Source organism: Abramis brama (assembly GCF_963993115.1).
Source record: "Abramis brama genome assembly, chromosome: 23".
NCBI classification, from domain to species: Eukaryota; Metazoa; Chordata; class Actinopteri; order Cypriniformes; family Leuciscidae; genus Abramis; species Abramis brama.
In genome coordinates, this window is record NC_139985.1 from 31341240 (window position 1) to 31364426 (window position 23187).

Here is a 23187-nt window from a genome sequence, read left to right on the forward strand (position 1 = left end):
GTGAGTGTGCGAGTGCGTGAGTGTGCTAGGGAGTGAGTGTGCGTGCGTGAGTGAGTGAGTGAGTGAGTAAGTGCATGCGTGAGTGTGCGAGTGAGTGAGTGAGTGTGTGAGTGCATGCGTGAGTGCGACTGAGTGGGCGAGTGCGTGAGTGAGTGAGTGAGTGTGCGAGTGAGTGAGTGAGTGCATGCGTGAGTGTGCTAGTGAGTGAGTGTGCGAGTGAGTGCATACGTGAGTGTGCGAGTGAGTGTGTGCGTGAGTGAGTGAGTGAGTGAGTAAGTGCATGCGTGAGTGTGCGAGTGACTGGGCGAGTGCGAGTGAGTGAGTGCATGCGTGAGTGTGCGACTGAGTGAGCGAGTGAGTGAGTGAGTGTGTGACTGTGCGAGTGAGTGAGCGCATGTGTGAGAGTGTGTGAGTGAGTGTGCGTGCGTGCGTGAGTGAGTGAGTGAGTGCATGCGTGCGTGAGTGTGCGACTGAGTGAGTGTGTGCGTGCGTGAGTGAGTGTATGCGTGAGTGTGCGACTGAGTGAGTGCGTGCGTGAGTGAGTGCATGCGTGAGTGTGCGACTGAGTGAGTGTGTGTGTGCATGAGTGAGTGCATGCGTGAGTGTGCGTCTGTGTGAGTGTGTGCGTGAGTGAGTGCATGCGTGAGTGTGCGACTGAGTGAGTGTGAGTGAGTGAGTGCATGTGCGAGTGTGCGCGTGAGTGTGTGAGTGAGTGAGTGCATGCATGAGTGTGCGAGTGTGCATGTGTGAGTGCATGCGTGAGTGTGTGTGTGAGTGAGTGAGTGAGAGGCAGTGAGTGAGTGAGTGTGCATGCGTGCGTGAGTGTGCGACTGAGTGAGTGTGTGCGTGAGTGAGTGTATGCGTGAGTGTGCGACTGAGTGAGTGAGTGCATGCGTGAGTGTGCGACTGAGTGAGTGCATGCGTGAGTGAGTGCATGCACGAGTGTGCAAAATGAGTGAGTGTGAGTGTGTGTGTGCGTGAGTGAGTGCATGCGTGAGTGTGCGACTGAGTGAGTGTGTGTGTGCGTGAGTGTGAGTGTGTGCGTGAGTGAGTGCATGCGTGAGTGTGCGACTGAGTGAGTGTGTACGTGAGTGAGTGCATGCGTGAGTGTGCGACTGAGTGAGCGAGTGTGTGAGTGAGTGTGTGAGTGCATGCGTGAGTGAGTGTGCGAGTGAGTGTGTGCGTGAGTGTGCGACTGAGTGAGCGAGTGTGCGTTTGAGTGCATGCGTGAGTGAGCGTGTGTGTAAGTGTGTGAGTGTGCGACTGAGTGAGTGTGTGCGTGCATGAGTGAGTGCATGCGTGAGTGAGTGTGCGAGTGAGTGTGTGTGAGTGTGTGCGTGCGTGAGTGTGCGACTGAGTGAGTGTGTAAGTGTGTGAGTGAGTGCATGCGTGAGTGTGCGACTGAGTGAGTGTGTGCGTGAGTGAGTGTGTGTCTGCGAGTGAGTGAGCGCGTGTGAGAGAGTGTGTGAGTGAGTGAGTGAGTGAATGCGTGAGTGTGCGACTGAGTGAGTGTGAGTGCGTGCGTGAGTGAGTGCATGCGTGAGTGTGTGCGTGCGTGAGTGCATGCGTGAGTGTGTGCGTGCGAGAGTGAGTGTGTGTGTGTGAGTGAGTGAGTGCATGCGCGAGTGTGCGAGTGAGTGTGTGTGTGTGTGTGTGTGAGTGAGTGCATGTGTGAGTGTGCGACTGAGTGAGTGTGCGTGAGTGAGTGCATGCGTGAGTGTGCGACTGAGTGAGTGTGTGAGTGTGCGAGTGAGTGCGTGTGTGAGTGAGTGAGTGCATGCGTGAGTGTGTGAGTGAGTGTGTGCGTGAGTGAGTGCATGCGTGATTGTGCGACTGAGTGAGTGCATGCGTGAGTGAGTGTGCGAGTGAGTGTGTGCGTGCGAGAGTGAGTGAGTGCATGCGCAAGTGTGCGAGTGAGTGTTTGTGTGAGTGCATGCGCGAGTGTGCAAGTGAGTGTGTGTGAGTGAGTGTGCAACTGAGTGAGCGAGTGTGCGTGTGTGAGTGCATGCGTGAGTGTGCGACTGAGTGAGTGTGTGCGTGAGTGAGTGCATGCGTGTGAGTGCGAGTGAGTGTGCGAGTGAGTGAGTGTGAGTGTGTGTGTGAGTGTGTGCGTGCGAGAGTGAGCATGCGCGAGTGTGTGTGTGTGTGTGTGTGTGAGTGTGTGTGAGTGAGTGAGTGCATGCATGAGTGTGGGAGTGAGTGAGTGTGAGTGTGTGCGTGAGTGAGTGCATGCGTGAATGTGCGAGTGAGTGAGCGAGTGTGAGTGTGTGAGTGCGAGTGAGTGAGTGCATGCGTGAGTGAGTGCGTGCGAGAGTGAGTGCATGCGTGAGTGTGCGACTGAGTGAGTGTGTGTGAGTGCATGCGTGAGTGTGCGACTGAGTGAGTGTGTGTGTGTGCGTGAGCGAGTGAATGTGCGAGTGTGTGAGTGCGAGTGAGTGAGTGCGTGAGTGAGTGAGTGTGCGAGTGAGTGTGTGTGAGTGTGCGTGCGAGAGTGAGCATGCGCGAGTGTGCGAGTGAGTGTGTGTGTGTGAGTGTGTGTGAGTGAGTGAGTGCATGTGCGAGTGTGCGAGTGAGTGTGTGTGTGAGTGAGTGCATGCGTGAGTGTGCGACTGAGTGAGCGAGTGTGCGTGAGTGAGTGCATGCGTGAGTGTGCGAGTGAGTGAGCGCGTGTGTGAGAGTGTGAGTGAGTGAGCGTGCGTGCGTGAGTGAGTGAGTGCATGCGTGAGTGTGCGACTGAGTGAGTGTGTGCGTGAGTGAGTGCATGCGTGAGTGCGAGTGAGTGAGTGAGTGAGAGCGCGTGTGTGTGCGAGAGAGAGAGTGAGCGCTAGGCCTGTCGCGATAGTCAATAAATCAATTAATCGCACGATAAAAAAAAATGAGCTCGATAATTTTTCCGGCCGCGATAATTCCATTTGCATGCTTGTTTGTTTTCCTCGTCTCTCTCTCTCTCTACCAAATAGACTGGATGACCACTCTCGGTTCCTTAGCGTATAGGAGGAGTGAACTCTCGTCAGTTGCATGGTCTTTGTGTGGGGAGGCGGCGCTGCGGCGCTTGTCAGTCACATGGTCTTTGTATGGGAAAGCGCCGGCGGGACTGCTTGCGGCGACTGCCGGGAGAGAGAAAAGACGCTAGTTGTGAGTTGGAGGGAAAAAAAAGAAAAAGATGGAATTGGTTTCAAAGCCAAACGCGACAGCGAGCTCGATCTCATGAAAATGCGTATCTATACCACGAATGTTATTTCTCGTGCCATTTATACGCCAAAAATAGTTTTTGCGTGCATATGATACGCACTTTATGGTGTGTAATACACACGCACTCCTCACCCTAATCCTAACCAAGTATTTTCAGTGCATAGCATATACACGCAATAAAGCGCGTCTCCGTCTTCCCGACAGTAAATTACACAATCACTCGGGCGTTTAGTCGACAAAGTAACAGAGGACAGTGCAAAATGCTGTGGTATCCTGTTGAGGCTTTTTTTATTTGTTTACAAAGGTCCTAACCGGCAGTTTTGCCTGTTATGGAATGTATCACTATTTATGTCTGAGCCTAATGTTTAATATTTTTTGAAGTGCAATTTTGTTTACATCCATTTTATTTTATTTTTTTGGTATTTATTCAAGTGAATTTTTTTTAACAGACACTGAGAGTCCATTGCTTTTATTGTTTTTGGTTGTTTTGTTCGTTTTTTGTGGATATTTAAAATGTTTTTCCAATTTCAATGTTTAATATTCTTAAGAAATAAAAGTTTATAGATCTTTGAAAAGGTGTACCTGCATTATTATGCCATTATCATTATATTAGATGAAAATGTTCTCGAACGACAATATTATCGTTTATCGCAATAATTTCTTGACAATTTATCGTCCAGCAAAATTTGTTATCGTGACAGGCCTAGTGAGCGCGTGTGAGTGAGTGAGTGAGTGAGAGTGCGCGTGTGTGTGTGTGTGTGTGTGTGTGTGTGTGTGAGAGAGAGAGTGTTTGAGTGTGTTTTACTAGAATCGGCACAATAATTCAGTTATTGATTTCTTTGAACACATTACTATTGTATCAGCAAAATCTAATATTGCTCAATCTCTAATTCTGCCTATCTATTGATATACAGTTGTGGACAGAATTAATGGCACCCCTGGTAAATATGATAAAAAATGCCTGTAAAAAATAAATCTGCATTGTTTATCCTTTTGATCTTTCATTCAAAAAATTAGCAAAAATCTAACCTTTCATTGAAGTAAAAGAATTGAAAGTGGGGGGTAAATCACATTATGAAATAAATGTTTTTCTCCAAAAGACACTGGCCATAATTATTGGCACCCTGTTATTAAATACTTTTTGCAACCTCCTTTTGCCAAGATAACAGATCTGAGTCTTCTTCTATAATGCCTGATGAGTTTGGAGAACACCTGACGAGAGATCAGAGACCATAGAGACAGAGCGTATTTAGGCCACGCCCACACCCGGGGGGAAAACAATCCAACCGTCTCCATTGACTTTGCATTGCGAGAGGCTGCCTCCTTGTCATTTCTTGCTTCTAACAAAAGACAGAAAAATGCCTAAAAGCTGCTGTGTGACAAGGTGTACAGCAAACCAGCTAAAAAAACCAGAAATAAGTTTTTATTAGCTCTCGACCCCAAAAAACGAGTGTTTAGGACATAAAAGTGGATATCAGAACTATATTCTTTGGTTTTACTCATTGTGATGATTAAGGGAATTTGGCCTTTGTGTTTCCTCATATTTAAACTCCTGTGAAACAAGAAGTCATAGCTGGACAATTTCATGTTCCTAGCCACCCTGGTGTGCTAAATAAAGGTGAATATTAATGGGAATATACTTCAGAGATATTTTACTCATAAAAAATTCCAGGGGTGCCAATAATTGTGGCCAACGTGTTTTGGAGAAAAACATGTGATTTCCCCCCCACTTTCAATTCTTTTACTTCAATGAAAGGTTAGATTTTTGCTAATATTTTGAATGAAAGATCAAAAGGATAAACAATGCAGATTTATTTTTTACAGCCATTTTTGATCATATTTACCAGGGGTGCCATTAATTCTGACCACAACTGTATTGGTAGAAAATGCATATTTCTTTAGAAACGAAAAGTAAGTCCCAGGCACACAGTCAAATTTCCAATATGGAGAAGGATAAAGTTAAAAAGCCTTTATTTAATATGGCTTAAATCATTTAAAAAAAATACACAAGCCAACATGTTTCGACCAACAAGTGGTCTTCTTCAGGGCAAAGTTATACAGAGAATGAGAATAACATCACATTATAAGTTAAGTACCACCCATAATCAGAGAAAATTCAATTAACCTAATAAGGCCTAATACAATCAATTAACCCAATAAGGCAATTAAGTCAACAAGATAGGGGAAACCAACATAATAAGCAACAAAGCAGGAGAGAGAAGAAAAAAAAAAGAGAGAAAAAGTAGCTCGAAAAAATCTCCCTCAACGCGAGTTATCTCCAGATTTGTATTTTAATGTATGTGTATTTTTTTTTAAAATGATTTAAGCCATATTAAATAAAGGCTTTTTAACTTTATCCTTCTCCATATTGGAAATTTGACTGTGTGCCTGGGACTTGTTTTTCGTTTCTTTGGATGTTTTTCCCTACCCCAAGAGCACCTATCACGGACTTTATAACTTTACCTGAGCGCCTGGTTGAACCTCTTACAGTGCATATTTCTTTATTGAATATATCATGCCTTGAGTATTTTCAAACTTGTACTTTCCCTTGTTCCTCATCGAATGTGAACCGCAGCCTGTTTCATTCACTTAAACACATGCGCAGTTAACATGATCTGTGCAAGTTATAAAACGCTCTTAAAAAGTCTTATTTTAAAAACCCTGTGTCGTCACAACTACTTTATGAATGTGTTTATGCAGCATTGCTTAATGACCTTTAATGTTGACCTTTCTAGTGCTCGTTTTGTCTAATCCTGTCTGTCGATGAGTTCGTTCATTAGTCGTGATTTCTGTGATCTTTCAGACCGCTCTTCTGTGGAGATTCAGAGGTGGATCAGCTGGGGAAGATTTTTGCGTGAGTAATAACACACACTTGTGTTAGAGAGACACGCAACACGTGATTAATAACGAGTCGTGTTGATTGACAGGGTGATCGGCCTGCCGTCTGAAGAGGAGTGGCCGAATGATGTCACTCTGTCCCGTCAGAACTTCAGCCCTCAAAACCCTCAGCCAATCACAGACTGTGTTCCCGAGATCAGCGAGAAGGGGGTGGAGCTCTTATTGGTACGTTTACAGTCAATATCACTTCACATACAGCTAGTTTTACCAGAGAATGTCTAATAAGGGGAGAACTTCCACTCTCAGTAAACTTCCGGCTTCTGAACTGGTTGCAGTTCCACTCTGGCTCCATAGGAGGGCGCTCACAGGACGAGCGCAGAATGAATGGAGGTCTATGGCGCTATACCCCTCAAAATCCACTTTTCTCAGGATATAATTATTTGTCTAGTAATTTGAATGTTGTATTCGAAAGGAGATGCAAAGAAATTACACATTGCTGGGTGTTAGATTTTTTAGAGTCACTTATTTGCTTTAAAAAGTCTTTTAAAATGTCAATGACGTCATACACATTGTACGACCAGAGATACTGCTTTACGGCAATCCTTCAGTCACTTTGGTGCTTTCGCGCTCTGCACTTTCTTTTCTCTCGAGGCATCGACAACACAGCTGACACAGGCAAACACACAACACAGCTGACACAGGCAAACACACAACACAGCCGACACAGGCAAACACACAACACAGCCGACACAGGCAAACACACAACACAGCCGACACAGGCAAACACAGCCGACACAGGCAAACACACAACACAGCCGACACAGGCAAACACACAACACAGCCGACACAGGCAAACACAGCCGACACAGGCAAACACACAACACAGCTGACACAGGCAAACACACAACACAGCTGACACAGGCAAACACACAACACAGCCGACACAGGCAAACACACAACACAGCCGACACAGGCAAACACACAACACAGCCGACACAGGGAAACACACAACACAGCCGACACAGGCAAACACAGCCGACACAGGCAAACACACAACACAGCCGACACAGGGAAACACACAACACAGCCGACACAGGCAAACACACAACACAGCCGACACAGGCAAACACACAACACAGCCGACACAGGCAAACACAGCCGACACAGGCAAACACAGCCGACACAGGCAAACACACAACACAGCTGACACAGGCAAACACACAACACAGCTGACACAGGGAAACACACAACACAGCTGACACAGGCAAACACACAACACAGCTGACACAGGCAAACACACAACACAGCTGACACAGGCAAACACACGTGCTAGAAGAGGTTTTGTTTTGTTGTTTTAAAAGACCACGCCGAAAATACACACACACACACGATGCCATCAAGCGGTATCTCTGGTCGTAATTAGTCCTTCACTGACCAACCAGCGTTCATTAGCAGAATGCTAGCAACAACAACTCAACCTGTGAGAAATCAAAAGGACATAAGTACTCGTTCATTCAACTTTCGACCTATAACCCATGTTGAACCTACAATCAAATCTGAGATTTCTCAACGGCAATCGGGTGAAAGAGACAAATTTAGCCGTCTAGCCCCATAGACTCCCATTCATTCCGCACTCATGGGTGATCGCCCCCAGTGGAACTCTGGTGGAACTACAACCACAATTCGGTACAATAGGACTTAATAGGGAGTGGGCAGGCTCTCCGTAGACGGGCTCTGGTTTTACCATAGTAAAAACAGAAAACGAAGTAAATTAGCTTTTTTTTTTTTAGAGGTGAAGAAATGATCATATATACAGTACCGGTCAAAAGTTTGGACACATTACTATTTAATTAAGATTTAAGTCTCTTACGCTCATCAAGCCTGCTTTTATTTGATTAAAAAAAACTGTAATATTGTGAAATATTATTATAATAATAAATAAAAAAATCTAATATGCTGCTTAATATTTTTTTTATAACCTGTGATACTTTTTTCAGGATTATTTGATGAATTAAAAAGTTAAAAAAAGAACAGCATTTATTTAAAATAGAAATCCTTTGTAACATTAAACACTACCGTTCAAGTTTGGGGTCAGTCATTTATTTTTTCTTTCTTTATTGAAAGAAATTAATACTTTTACTCAGCAAGGATGTGTTAAATTGATAAAAAGTGATAGTTAAGACTTTTAATATTAAGCATAAAAAAATACTAAGCAGCACAAATGTTTCCAACATTGATAAAAACAAGGCATCAAATCATCATATTAGAGTGATTTCTGAAGGATCACGTGACTCTGAAGACTGGAGTAATGATGCTGAACATTCAGCTTTGATCACAGGAATACATTATATTTTAAAGTATATTAAAACATTATTTTAAAAATATTTCACAATATTAGTTTTTTCTGTATTTTTAATAAGAAAAATGCAAGCTTGATGAGCATAAGAGACTTTCAAAAATATTAAAATGTGTCCAAACTGTACAGACTTTCAAAAATATTAAAATGTGTCCAAACTGTACACATGCACACACACACACACACACACACACACAAAAAACAACTTCATGCTGAAATAAAAATATATATATATTTAAAAATTCACTTATTTTATTCCATCTGGTTGCAAGACATCATTTATCATTTTTATTTAGATTAACTGGAAGTACTAAAATAAATAAAACTGAAATAAATATGTCTATAGTTATGTTTTTTATTTATTTCAGTTTTAGTTGTATTTATTTCCAGTTAATAATTTGAGTGCTTCAACTTAAAAGGCAACATTTCTAATTTTCATTTAACTAATATTTATTATTTTGTTTTATATCAGCTTTATTTATATAATAATATAGTATAGTTATATTATATAGTTATAATAATAGTTGTGTTTGAGGATAATAACCCTGATGATAACTGACTGTACACGAGTGAAGCTGAAGCGGCTCTGATCTGAACGTTTGAGTGTTTTTAACAGCTCAGATCATCTTGTGACCTTTGACCTCCTCAGGAAATGCTGACGTTCGACCCGCTGAAGCGAATCTCTGCGCTGAACGCTTTGGACCATCCGTTCTTCACAGAATGAGCGCTTCATTCCCATAATGCACTGCAGCCTGGGACCAGCAAGAGTGCTTCTCTACCACAAACTGAATATTCAACCGTAGCCGTGTGTGTGTGTGTGTGTGTGTGTCTGTGACTGTAGTGAGCGGCTTCAGTGCCTGTGGCGTCTCGTACGTGATGATGATGATGATGATGATGAGGAAGATTTGAGCATTTGTTGGCCTGTGATGAAAGAGTGTCATATTTCTCTAACTTTTCAGTGTGAAACATTATCATTAGCAGGTGTAATGGTGCATTCCACTCTTATCCCTCATCCAGCGTCTGATTCCTCTGAGAAACGAATGAACCGGCCCCTAAAACTCACTGATCTCTAACCCAGGAACTGCTAACATCAGTGATCGGGGTCGGGATCATGTCTCACGCCAAACCAAACGACCAGAAGCTGTCCTCACCGATTTCTGTTCATTCCCTTCCAACTGAAATAAAATGCTTTCATTTATAAATATGTGTGTGTTTTTTATTAATTATTCTTCATGCTCTAAAATCAGATCTAGTGATGACAGAGCTTTCAAATTAAATTAACTTTGTTCACGCCATGTTGAAATTACCATAATTATGAGATTTCAGCTTGTAAACAGCTGGGTTTGTCATCATCAAGTGTTGTCGTTTCGAAGTTACGGTAAACATCATGGCATAAACGCAAAAAAAGAGAAGTTTTTTAATTAAATTAATATGTATGTATGTTACAAATACTACAGTATACAAGAAAATACAACAAATTTAAGTCAGAGTTGCACACTATTAGTGTACACTACATTGCACACTAGGGGGGAGAGTTGCACACTATAAGTGTACACTACATTGCACACTAGGGGGGAGAGTTGCACACTATAAGTGTACACTACATTGCACACTAGGGGGGAGAGTTGCACACTATAAGTGTACACTACATTGCACACTAGGGGGAGAGTTGCACACTATTAGTGTACACTACATTGCACACTAGGGGGAGAGTTGCACACTATTAGTGTACACTACATTGCACACTAGAGGGGAGAGTTGCACACTATAAGTGTACACTACATTGCACACTAGGGGGGAGAGTTGCACACTATAAGTGTACACTACATTGCACACTAATGTAGATCTACATAAAGACATTGTAACATTTGTACATTTTCATTGACATTTCTTTTTGCTTCATTGACAATCGAATTGAGTCGAAATACATTTTACAGGAAAATTTACAACTGTGAACATGGAATTTTGCCATTAAAAATGTAAATGTATTATATAAACCTGACTGTGCTTTCTACAGTTCTCCAAAAGACCTGTCACATATAATGCTCTTAATGCTATTACAATGTTTAATGTAAAATAATACAAATATTCACTCAACAACATTATTTGAATCATACCCACATAGCAAAATTTGTCTGGCCCACCTCTGGGCCTCATCCTTGCTTCAATTCTGGCCCAGTTCCCCGGCCCAAAACTGGCGCAATACACTGAAAACGGACTCAAACAACTTCCTCTGGCCCAGATGTGGCCCACACCCTGTAAAATGACTCTTATTTATTGATATGGCTCAGGTCTGGCCCAGGCACTGTAAGACAGAACTGGCTGAGAGTCGGCTGGGTCCCCGGGCCAGATGTGGCCCAGAAACTGGCAGTGAAACACAAATTCAACCATTTAAAAAGATTAAGGGTTTTTATTATAAAATTAACAAATACACTTTAATATAAACATGTATTAACAATGAACAAATACACTCTATTAACATTTATTTACAACACAATTTTTAAACTACAAAATAACAAGTAAATTATATTTACTGTATATGATTAAAAGAAAAACATCACTCTTTCACACACAAACTATCCTTCACTCTCTTTAACATTAAATAAATTCCTTTTGCAAATGTCAAGTCACCATTAAATATATAGCGCTATACAGTAATGACTGTTTCAAAGCAGCTTTACAGGGATATTAAACAGGAAAATGATCAATGATGCAAACAGAGTTCAATTTGGCTGTAAAGCTGCTCTAAAAAGAAAATAGTGTCATTGAAGAGTTCATTTTCATTATTAAGCAGCTCTGCAGAAAACAGTGATGTTGTCGTCCAGCTCAGTTCAGTTCTCATATAATGGTGTCAATGCAGGCAGATCAATATTATTAAGAAGAAGCGTCCCCAACTAAGCAAGCCAGAGGCGACAGTGGCAAGAACCCAAACTCCATCAGTGACAGAATGGAGAAAGAAAAACAGGCTTAGTTGAGGAGCCAGTTCTCCTCTGGTCAAACAACGAACATGGTGTGTGTTAGGATCCAGGCCGCTTCACAACATGTTTTCAAGTACAAATATTTATTGTACAATTCACAAACTCACATTTACATGCTCTGGAGTTTTGCTACTCTTTTACCTTCATAAGATCACGCCAGCATTTGGTGGGGGGGCGTTGAAGCTGGCCGTTGGGTCTGTGCGGAGGACTGGTCTGGCTCTCGTGAATCTGATCCGATGACTGTGCCGAGGACTGTTGTGTCAAAGGGGTCTTCGCAGAGTTTGTTTCTAGGTCTCGTCTAGCTGTGATGTTCTCGTCTGGCATTCAGGGCTGTTGCGGTCATCTGAGGGTGCAGATCCAGCATCTGGTCTGGATATGGACTAGATCCGGCTGAATACAGTAACCTTGGGATAAGACTGAGACAGAGAGACTAACATTAGCGTAGATGCCATTCTTCTTACGATGTAACAAGTGCATTCGGTGTTATGGGAAGTGTCTCCGGTTCTGGTTGACCGAATTTATGCAGCCTAACAATCCTTTAACAGTTGTGAATTATAGAAATGTGAGAGTGTGTTATGTTTATGCTAGGTTAAAGAGGTGTGTGTTTTTAAATAGAAACTTAAACTTATCTTGTGTCTGCTCCTCGATCTGCTGCCAGTGCATGATCCCTCGACCTCCATCTCAGCAGCATTAGCTTAAATAAAGGCATCTTTTAAATAAAGGAATAGATATTGTGAGGTCAATATTAAATCTTAAGCATTAGTTCAAGCACATAGGTTTAACAAATGTTGTTGCCAGAGTTCACACAGCAATTGATCTCAATTGATAAAATTAGGCTAGTTAATGTGTTAACTAACATTACCAATGAACAATACATTTGTTACAGTATTTATTAATCTTTGTTAACATTAGTTAATAAAAATACAATATAAAATTATAAAAATTAGTTCACAGTGATTTTAATAATGCATTAGCAAATGTCAAAATGAAAATGAACTAAGATTAATAAATGCTTAAGTAATGTGCATTCTTAGTCCATCTTAAACTAATGTAGTTAAACTTATATTGATGAATGAAACCTTATTGTAGTGTTACCAAAATATCTGTAAAAAGTGTTGGTGTCAGATTCCAAACAGTGCGTTCAGATGTTCGATCATAATTATTGTAACATCCCCTCTGCAGTAAAATGTTAATAACTACCATTTTAATAACATTACACAGTTATATATACGCTTTAAATTTTTATTTAACTCTAAAATGCACCTGCTCTAAAGCAGATTACGCTACATTCAAGAACACAAGACGTGCCAAAGACAATGAATTAAGAAGCTGCACTTATTTTGCAGCTTCTCTTATGTATCTATAACGCTTTTCCGTTTCGGAGTTCCCCACAGCAGTGTTAAAACCAAATAAATCGTATTTTTTATTTCAGATTGTCGCCTACACGTTGTCTCCGCGGGTGTAGTACACTGTGGTCAGTGTAGTTCGATTCACAAATAAATGACTCTTTTGAGAGTTTAGTGAATCAAATCAGAAAGAGTCGCCTGTATAGAGAACTATGGCGCCGAAAGCGTAGTCCGACTCCTATGATTCGACTCCTATGAACTAATCACTCGTTGAAAAAGACGAATTGACTGACTAAATTTGAGCACAGGAATAGAACTCAATATCATTTCATTATCCACAATCACAGTGCACTGGATACAGCACAGCAGTTTTTCTAATAAAAAGAAACGCTAGTTACGCATGTAACTGTGGTTCTGTGAATTCTGGATGACCGCCAGAGGCAGTGTAAACACTATGGATTATCGCAGCGCCAGCTAGATAGGTCGAGAGAATATACCAACAAAGTCACGTGGCGTGACGTATGCTGAGCCCTGGAGGTTCATAGGCTACAGTAGCTCAGCACTCTATCTCGGTACGCCTTTCTCGCGCATTCCGAGTGACTGAGAACTCTGGCGGTCATCCAGAATACACAGAACCACAGTTACATGCGTAACTAGCGTTCTGTTTCATTCTTACTGACCGCCAGAGGCAGTGTAAACACTATGGATGACACATACCAACATAGTCATGAGGAATGCCACCCACCTGATGAAATTAAGGCTGCTCCAGAAGAACCGCAGAACTAATGGCATGAGGAGCAGCAATGTTGACCTTATAAAACCGGGCAAACGTGCATGGAGAAGCCCAGGTAGCAGCAGTGCAGATATCCACCAGGGAAACTCCTCTAAAAAAAGCCCATGAAGATGAGATGGCCCTAGTGGAATGGCAAGTTAGTCTCCCTGCTGCCTTGTAAGCCAGCGTAATGGTCTCTACTATCCAGTTCGACAACCTCTGCTTTGACACTGGAGCACCTTTCTTCACACCACCATAGCAGACAAATAACTGGTCTGACTGTCTAAATTGAACAGTAGAGTTCACATAACACTTCAAGGCACGAACAGGACACAAAAGTTGGGCACTTGAATCAGACCCTGAAGAAGTCTGAAAAGAGGCCAGTTCAATGTGCTGATTTATGAACTGAGGAAGAAGGACCTTCGGAAGAAAAGAAGGATTGGGTCGTAGAACCACCCCGGAGTCATCCGGTAACCAGCGCAAGCACAGTTCGCTAACAGACAGCGCGTGCAACTCACTTACTCGTTTCGCAGTAGCAATAGCTAACAAATAAGAAGTCTTCAAGGACAACCATTTAATGTCAATGCTTTGTAAGGGCTCAAACTGGGGTGAGCACAGGAATGCAAGCACGAGTGACAAATCCCACACAGGAAAATGAGGATTCCGAGCAGGGTTCAGACGGCGCGCGCCCTTCAGAAAACTGCAGACAAGACTGTGAGAGCCAAGAGAAGAGCCATCAACTGGAACATGATATGCAGAAATCGCAGCTACGTACACTTTCAACGTGGAAGCTGCTTTTCCTTCCTCCAGTAAACGTTGAAGAAAGCTTAAGATACTCGGAATGTCACATGTTGCAGGATCGAGCCCCTGTTCCTCACACCATGCAGAAAAAAGCTTCCAACGGGAAGCATAAATCTGTCGTGTGGAAGAAGCCCTAGCATTAGAGATGGTGTGAATAACAGCAGGGTCACAACGCTCCAGGGAAGGATTTAGCCCAATGGCCAGACCCAAAGCTGCAGACGGGCCGGGTCCGGGTGCCAGACACTGGCCTCCAGCTGGGAGAGGAGGTCCTTCCTGGGGGGAAGCTTCCATGGATTTCCTGTCAGAAGTCTCAGCAACAAAGGAAACCATGGTCTGGCTGGCCACCGTGGTGCCACAAGTAACACTCTGTGCTTGCGCAGGGAGATCCTGTGCAATGTCTCCCATAACAGAGGGATAGGTGGAAACGCATATAGCAGGCAGTTCGGCCATTCGTGAGACAACGCATCCTGGCCCAGGTGGCTGGACACTTCTGTCCTTGCGAACCATAATCGGCAGAACAAATCTTTTGTAACAACAATATACACTACTGGTTCTTTTTTTTAAATAAATCAATACTTTTATTCAGTAAGGATGTGTTAAACTGATAAAAAGTGATAGTAAAGAAGATTTATATTATGAATTATTTATTATTTTATTTTGAATAAATGCAGTTCTTTTTAACCTTTTATTCATCAAATATATTAGGCAGCAGAACTGTTTCCAACACTCATAATAAATCAGAATATTAGAATGATTTCTAAAGGATCATGTGATAGACTGGATGTCACATGTGACACTGAAGACTGGAGTAATGATGCTGAAAATTCAGCTTTGCATCACAGGAATAAATTATTTTTTAAAGTATATTCAAATAGAAAACTATTATTTTAAGTTGTAATAATATTTCACAATATTACTGTTTTTTTCTGATAAGCATTAGAGACTTCTTTCAAAAATATAAAAAAAATCTTAATGTTTCCAAACTTTTGACCTGTACTGTATATGAAACAGCTTTACTTTCACAGTCTTTTCAACCACACAGAAGTACTGAGATAAAAGTTTATAGTTTGAGTAAATCACCTTTTGAAAGTCGCTGCCTTCAAATAACGAGTGTATCGATTACATCTGATGCTTCAAAACATTCATAAAGACGACTGTTAAAGCTGCAGTCTGTAACTTTTTTAAGTTCAGAATTTAAAGTTATATAATGAGCGAGTACATCATGAATGCCTTTTTTCAAACCGTGTTTTTGTCTTATCCTGATTCACTACGGTAAGCCTGTAATAAGCGTTTAGACTCGGACTACTTTACACCGGTCGAGTCGGCACTGCTGTGGAGGAGCCCAGTGCCTGCGTGACTCGCCTGCATCGTAGACATAAACAGAGAGAAGTAGGTCCGGCTACAGTGTTCTTCCACAAGACGCGTGCAGTTCTGTTTATTAACTGCTAGAGCGCTGATTCATCCAGTAATGAAACAAGGGAAGTCTTTATGAATCAATCATTCAAACCGATTTAAAAAATATTATGTTTCACGGTCTGGATCTTACATGTGTGTTCAAGCATCTTCTACCCTTTCTGAGAGGGTATTCTCCACTGCTGGAGATACAATAAACTATAGGAGAGGTCTCAAATTATCCTAGAGAATGCAGAATTGTTTATTTTCCTTCAGAAAAATTGCTAAATAATATGTTGAATTTGTTGACATACCCAGTCTGTTAAACTCATTTGACAAGTATAAGAAATAAACTCAAAAAGGATTGTGCATTTCCCCTTACTATTATTTTTTATTAGTTCTTTTAATCTTTTTTTTTTAATGGGAACAGGAACCGAAACCGGAATCATTTGTTGGAACCAGAATCGGAAACCAGAACCGAAAAATTTCTTACGATTCCCAACCCTACTCCTGCCTACGGTGACCGGGAGGGGACATGTTCGGTTCACTTATTTTTGTCGTGGCCACAACATATATACTCGTGGGAACGTGATATTAAGTCGAGGGAACGTCATAATATCTCGCGGGAACGTCATATTAAGTCGTGGGAACGTGATATTAAGTCGTGGCCACGAGATCATTTTGTTGAGGTAACGACATCATGTCGTGGTCACGCGATGCAAAGTCGTGGCCTCGAGATCATATGTTGAGGGAACGATATATTTTTCTCGTGGCCACGACTTCATATTTTGAGAGAACGACATCTATTTGTCGTGGCCACGAGTTGAGGGAGCCACAGCGGCCAATACTGTAACCGTACCATAGACTGGGCTACAGCAGAGATGATGACAGAAGAAATAACATTTTACTTTAAATTAGGAATGTCATGATATAGTGCGGTCTTTGTCTTTTGACATGGGTACGTTGTAAGTGAAAGACACATGAAGCCATTCTTAGACTTTTTTATCGCACGCATATTTAGGGACCGTCTCAAAATTACATGCGACATTGGCATAAACGTTTCTAACTTCAATAGCATTTGAAGACAATGACTTACAGTCATAAAACCAACTGTACATTGTTCACCCAGGTCTCATGTATGATGCACACCTTTTAGATTTTTGATATTTATTTAAATAAACTGTTAAATCAAATGCAAATATTGCTATGTAGGCCTATTTCACTACTGTATGGGATCATACACAAAATATGACAATATTTAAAGCTCAATATCATTTGAAGACAGTGAATTACAGTCATAAAACCAACTGTATATTGTTCATATAGGTCTCATGTATTATTCACACCTTTAATATTTTTGATATTTATGACAATAAACTCCTAAATCATACGCAAATATTGCTATGTATTTCACTACTGTATGGGATCATATACAGAATATGACAATATTTAAAGCTCAATATCATTTGTCGACAGTGACTTACAGTCATAAAACCAACTGTACATTGTTCATATAGGTCTCATGTATGATGCACACCTTTAATATTTTTGATATTTATGACAATAAACTGCTAAATCATACGCAAATATTGCTATGTATTTCACTACTGTATGGGATCATATACAGAATATGACCATATTTAAAGCTCAATATCATTTGAAGACCGTGACTTACAAACATAAAACCAACTGTACATAGTTCATATAGGTCTCATGTATGATGCACACCTTTAATATTTTTGATATTTATGACAGTACACTGCTAAATCATATGCAAATAATGCTATGCATTTCACTACTGTGTGGGATCATATACAGAATATGACCATATTTAAAGGTCAATAGCATTTAAAGACAATGACTTACAGTCATAAAACCAACTGTACATTGTTCATCTAGGTGTCAGGTATGTGGCAGCAGTGAAATACATAGCAATATTTGCATATGATTTAGCAGTTTATTTAAATAAATATCAAAAATCTAAAAGGTGTGCATCATACATGAGACCTGGGTGAACAATGTACAGTTGGTTTTATGACTGTAAGTCATTGCCTTCAAATGCTATTGAAGTTAGAAACGTTTATGCCAATGTCGCATGTAATTTTGAGACGGTCCCTAAATATGCGTGCGACAAAAAAGTCTAAGAATGTGTCTTTCACTTATAACGTACCCATGTCTTAATGCCAAAGACTGAACTATATCTTTATATGACATTCCTAATTTAAAGTAAAATGTTATTTCTTCTGTCATCTCCATCTCTGCTGTAGCCCAGTCTATGCTATGGTACGGTTACAGTATTGGCCGCTGTGGCTCCCTCAACTCGTGGCCACGACAAATAGATGTCGTTCTCTCAAAATATGAAGTCGTGGCCACGAGAAAAATATATCGTTCCCTCAACATATGATCTCGAGGCCACGACTTTGCATCGCGTGGCCACGACATAATGATGTCGTTACCTTAACAAAATGATCTCGTGGCCACGACTTAATATGACGTTCCCACGACTTAATATCACGTTCCCACGAGTTTATATGTTGTGGCCACGACAAAAATAAGTGAACCGAACATGTCCCCTCCCGGTCACCGTACCTGCCCCTTTGCCCCTTGGTGCCCAAAGTGCCCTTTTGTCAAGGCACAATTTCCTCTCCTTTTTTTGTAATTAAAGGCCCTTTTGTGGATGCCTGCCAAATCTAACTATTAGTAAAATTAATTAATAATTTAGCCGTAAATAAAATGACCCACATGATGACCTTTCACCTGACGAACTCATCCGGGACGATTCCTCACGCGCACTACCAGAGGATATCTTCAACTCTGCGGCTGCTGGTAAGTGGTGTTTCATTCTCAGCGAAGTGATTTTGATGTTTGTTTAATTATTATTTTACAAGAACGACGTGAAGAGAGCATGCAGACAGAGATGTTGTTTATATTGCTGTGTGTAGGCTGTAGAAGTAGCTTGCTGTTTGAGGGAGAAAAGTTTCACGGGCGTTGAGGGGTCTGGTCGTTTTATGTTATTTGACTAAAAACTATTATTTTTACTTTAAACTATTATTATTATTACAGTATTTATTTAAAAAACGTAGAGTGCCTTAAAAATTATTATCACAACTCTGGTAAGGCTTACCAGTATCTTATGTTTTGTGTGCAGCAGCCTCTGTGAACATCTCCCCTAGTACTATTATATACTATTATTATATTATTATATTATAGCAGCCTGGGCAGAGTCTGCAGCTTTACAGAAGGTCAGTGAGCTAGTGAGCCAGTTCCAAACACTGTCAGCAATCTTTACATCTTGTCATGGTCACATAAAAATGGTTTAATCAGCTAATATATCTCCTATATGTTTGTTTTAATGTCTACAGTCTCAGATCAACTCCAGCAGTAACAGCAAAGGCAGCAAACTCACTTAAGGACTTTAGTAAGAATTTACCAGAACAGGTATCACATTAATGTTAAAAATCTTGTAAAGTATTAATTGCTGTATTTTTTTCTGTTTGCTTTGTTTTATTTTCATTGTATAAATGTAACTCATTTATTTTTGTAAATCAGTTTTTGCCATGAAAATAGCCACAGATGCTGACATGGCATTAAATAAAACTAAACTGTACGAAACATGGGCCACGTTGATTTTGTCCTAAACAGCTGTTCTTTATTATTCTGTATAACAGAGAATAAAAAGCCATCAGGTTGGGACAATTTAAGATACTTCGGTTTCTAATCCCAGAGTTATTAATAGGTGCACATAAATTATTTTTTTAACTTTTAAACTTAAAATTTGTATTTTCTGTTCTGTTTCTTTTTCAAAACTGCATCAATGCATTTACTGCTGTATCGATACAGAATCATCCGTGTTGATATATTACTGTATTGATATTTTGAGCACAGCCCTATTTAAAGCTTTGTTCCATGTGCCCCCTTTTATACTTTGAGCACCTGCCCCTCCAGAGGTCTCTGCACGGCCCTGCCTTGCGATGAATAAAATGATAGAAATCAGTTCTTATACAATTTGTATAAGATACAAAGGTTAACTTATACAAAGGTTATGTTCATTTCTGGAGTGTTCTGGATGGCAGGAAGTTCATCACATCTTTTCAGGCTGTAAGTAGTATATTCGTATATCTTATATATCATATATTTCCTCAAGTTTGATTATAAATTCAGTGTCAACAGAATGAGACAAAGGGTCTAATTAAAATCTTATGTTTAAGTCTCAGCATCAGCAGGCGATTACGAAACTGGCTTCAACGCAGGATGACAGCATGCTTTTTACAGCCGATTATGACAGCTTCATCTACGTTTATGATGTCAAGCAATATGCCCTGGGGCCTGAACAAAACCCTCCTGAAAGTAAGGACAGTCCTCATTTTATTTTATTTTTTTATGTTTATGTTGAGTCTTGATGTAGTGTTATTCTTCTAGAGGTGAACTTCTGGCGTGCACACACCAGCAGCATCACTAGGTAGGGGGAAAAAAGCAAACAAAGTGTTTATTCAATATTCTTACTATTATTTTATGTATTTTCCTTTCTTTTTTTAGTATTTGTTATTTTAAAAAAAGACATCTCATTAACATTATTACCATATTTTCCTCTCCTCAAGCTTGAAGATAATTGACAAGGACCAGCTTCTGCTTACCTCCTCATTGGACTTCTCAGTGCGGTTGTGGAGTATCCGTGGGGAGTTAATAGGTACATCTACAAGTTGCTTAGATGTTTTTTTTTTTTTTTTTTTCAGGAAGTAACAGTTGTGGCATGTGCGTTCTTTTGCCAATGTGCAAATACTTGGACAGCATTTCCTGCAATACTTATTCAGCAGTTCAACAACGGCACTACTAATTCTATGTAACCAGTGTAGTCCGATTCCGGAATAATGACTCTTGAGTTGGTTCTTTTAAAGTGGATCAAAAACTTTCAGGTCAACCAGTGTAGTCCAACACCTGAACAAATAACGGCTCTATTTCAAGCTGCGATCTGTGGGGTTAAAATCAGTGGCGGACGAATCAAGTACTTGAGTAAATGTACAGATTATCTCAAAAGGGAAATATGAATAATTAAATCATAACTTATTTATTATAATGTTACCAAAGGTACCTAAGGTAACCATTCCTTTAAGTAAAGGGGAAAACAATAAACTAACTACAATGTACTCACCAAAAATAAACAGATTTATTGACAAATTGTTTCTTGTTTGGAAATCGGTGGACCAAGTTGGAGTTGTTGCATCCAAAACAAACACAAGAATTCACCATTGTGACAACTCAAACCTACTCAACTATAACGATAACGACAAGCTCTCTTTTTTGTTACCACCTCTCAGACTACATAAACCCACACTGAGAACCTATGTTTGCCTGTCATTACGTCATATGATGCGTTCTCTGGGAAAAGGGCGGTTTTTGAGAGCCTAGCTTAGCTTAGAATAGGTACACTTTTTTCTTAATTTCTGCCCGTGGGTGTTGTAAAACGTGTATTCTTATGTATGTCTTTTTAAATTGACATTTTCATACAAGATTCTGTATAAATTAAGTTATACAATTAAATAATTAGATGGGCTTTAATGTAGCTGAATTAATATTACAGTCAATTAATCTGTTCGTCCAGCGAACACTCAGTATTGACAGTCTATCAATTCTCTTGACAAGAAAGGATTTTTTTCGTGGCCACAGAAAAATAACTCTTTCTTAGCATGTAGCAAGCAGGGAGCATAATCAACACTCAGCTAAAAAACACTAAATCAAGAACACATAACTAATCTAACCAAACACAATCACACATACATGGGTTAAATGGAAAGTTAAAGTAAATGAAACCAGACACAGAAACAGGGAATGAAGCTATGGAAAAGAGTAATTTAATCATCTAAAACAGGGGTGTCAAACTCATTTTCACTGAGGGCCACTTCAGCATTATGGCTGCACTCAAAGGGCCGGTTGGAACTGTAAGACTTTTAAAATGTTAATATATTGTCTCTTTATTTGATTATTACTTAAGTTACAAATATTGTATATGCATTTGCAGGGGTGTTTCTAGGTTTTAAAAACATCAGGGGATGAGCACGAAACATCAGGGGCTGGGTAATAATGATTTGATACAGAGAATAATGTATATTGTATTTATGCAGGGGCTAACTGGCTCAAAAATTCAGCCTTGGCACTGTTGCCACACCAGCACACATTACAGTCATGCGTATTCAAATGTGAGGTAGTTAGGGGGGTTCGGGGACATGCTCCCCCGATGAAATTTGGATTTCTCAGACCTACATGTGCATTTTAAGGTGTTTAAAGGCCAAAAAATTTGGATAACAATAGCTTTAAAAGCACGTCAGTGGGCAGTAGCATAAATTATTTGTCAAGATAACAGATTCTTAAAAATGAGAATGAGGATAAATGTTGCAATGAATGATCCACTACAAAATGGAAATGCAGAATGTTTCTGCTTATTGTTGACAATACACAATCACATATTCCAAACAGGAATGGCCTTAAATGAGAAATCTTTCAAGGATTATTTTGCATAGATGTTACATTTCAATCAAAAACCAGTGCAATCTTTTTGTCCAGAGGCAAATGAGCAATTTATATTAGCATTAAAGATTGGTTTCAGCAACTTGTTTCTTTCCTGAGTTAATCAATGTTTTTGGCACTAATCAGTTTAAAGTTCAGTTGTTCACTCATAAAGACAGTCACTTGTCGCCACCTACTGGCTTAATGATGCAAGTGGCGCAAACACAGACAAGCGGAGTGATACAAATGGTGAAAAGGCTAATACTGGTACCTATATTAACCCGCTGAGGTCGGCAATCACGCCGGCGTGATTTGCTCGGTTTTTTTCCTATTATTTCAAACGAGAGTCCAAATACTCTGTTGACTTTGACTTTGACTTTGATGTTGACTTTGATCTTACAAACCAGTTTCATACATCAATCGATCCTGTTAAATGTGTATTATTTTTGTGTATACTCACAATAAAAACAAAGTGTTGTGCTTTTTGCCAAATAAAGAAAAATAAACACGAAGCGAGTTCTGCCTTCTCTCTGTCAGTGAAGTCCATTCTGAAACGCGTCCGAAAATGAACAATAACTCAGCGAATACTCAGTCAAACAGGCATACAGACACACAGGCATGAAGCTTGAATTCTCTTCTTTTAAATGAAGTAATCTATATAAAAAACAGATATTCTCAGTTCATGTAATCTGTAAGAAAAGAGCGAGATGTCAGTCGTTCTCATCTCATCTAATTATTTTTAATGTGACCCCGCCCACGGAGAGCGCGTGCTATTCAAACGCAAATGACTGAGGCAATCCACGCAAACCTGTGAACGCCCCCATATCAGCTCGAGAAAACACAAGTTTATTCAGATCATTACTTGTTTACACCGTCTCGCAGGGCTGTGAGGAATAATAATAATGGAAAATGTACTTCAGAAGTGCTGGTATTTCGAGGAGCAAGGATCCGACTGAGCTGAGGAATACTGAAGTATTTTTTTTTCCTTCTCAAGTGAATCGCGTTTCTGTG

The 23187-nt window shown here is 40.3% G+C and overlaps 1 protein-coding gene and 1 long non-coding RNA gene across 3 annotated transcripts in view; both read left to right on the top strand.

Annotated features, from left to right (window-relative positions):
• The window catches only part of cdk4 (cyclin dependent kinase 4), a 30394-nt gene extending 20806 nt beyond the window's left edge, over positions 1-9588 (top strand). For both annotated transcript variants that reach the window (XM_084101448.1, XM_084101449.1), the window contains exons 6-8: positions 5996-6046; positions 6120-6255; positions 9036-9588. In XM_084101448.1, the coding sequence (XP_083957574.1) occupies positions 5996-6046; positions 6120-6255; positions 9036-9110 (262 nt within the window). In that variant the 3' untranslated portion in view covers positions 9111-9588. The remainder of the gene's footprint in view (positions 1-5995; positions 6047-6119; positions 6256-9035) is intronic.
• Positions 9589-18443: 8855 nt separating this feature from the next.
• On the top strand, positions 18444-22665 carry LOC311074741. The gene is made up of 5 exons (XR_014604353.1): positions 18444-18501; positions 19038-19773; positions 19884-20022; positions 20095-20134; positions 20274-22665. It is a non-coding gene; the product is annotated as an uncharacterized lncRNA (long non-coding RNA).
• Positions 22666-23187: the final 522 nt, after the last annotated feature.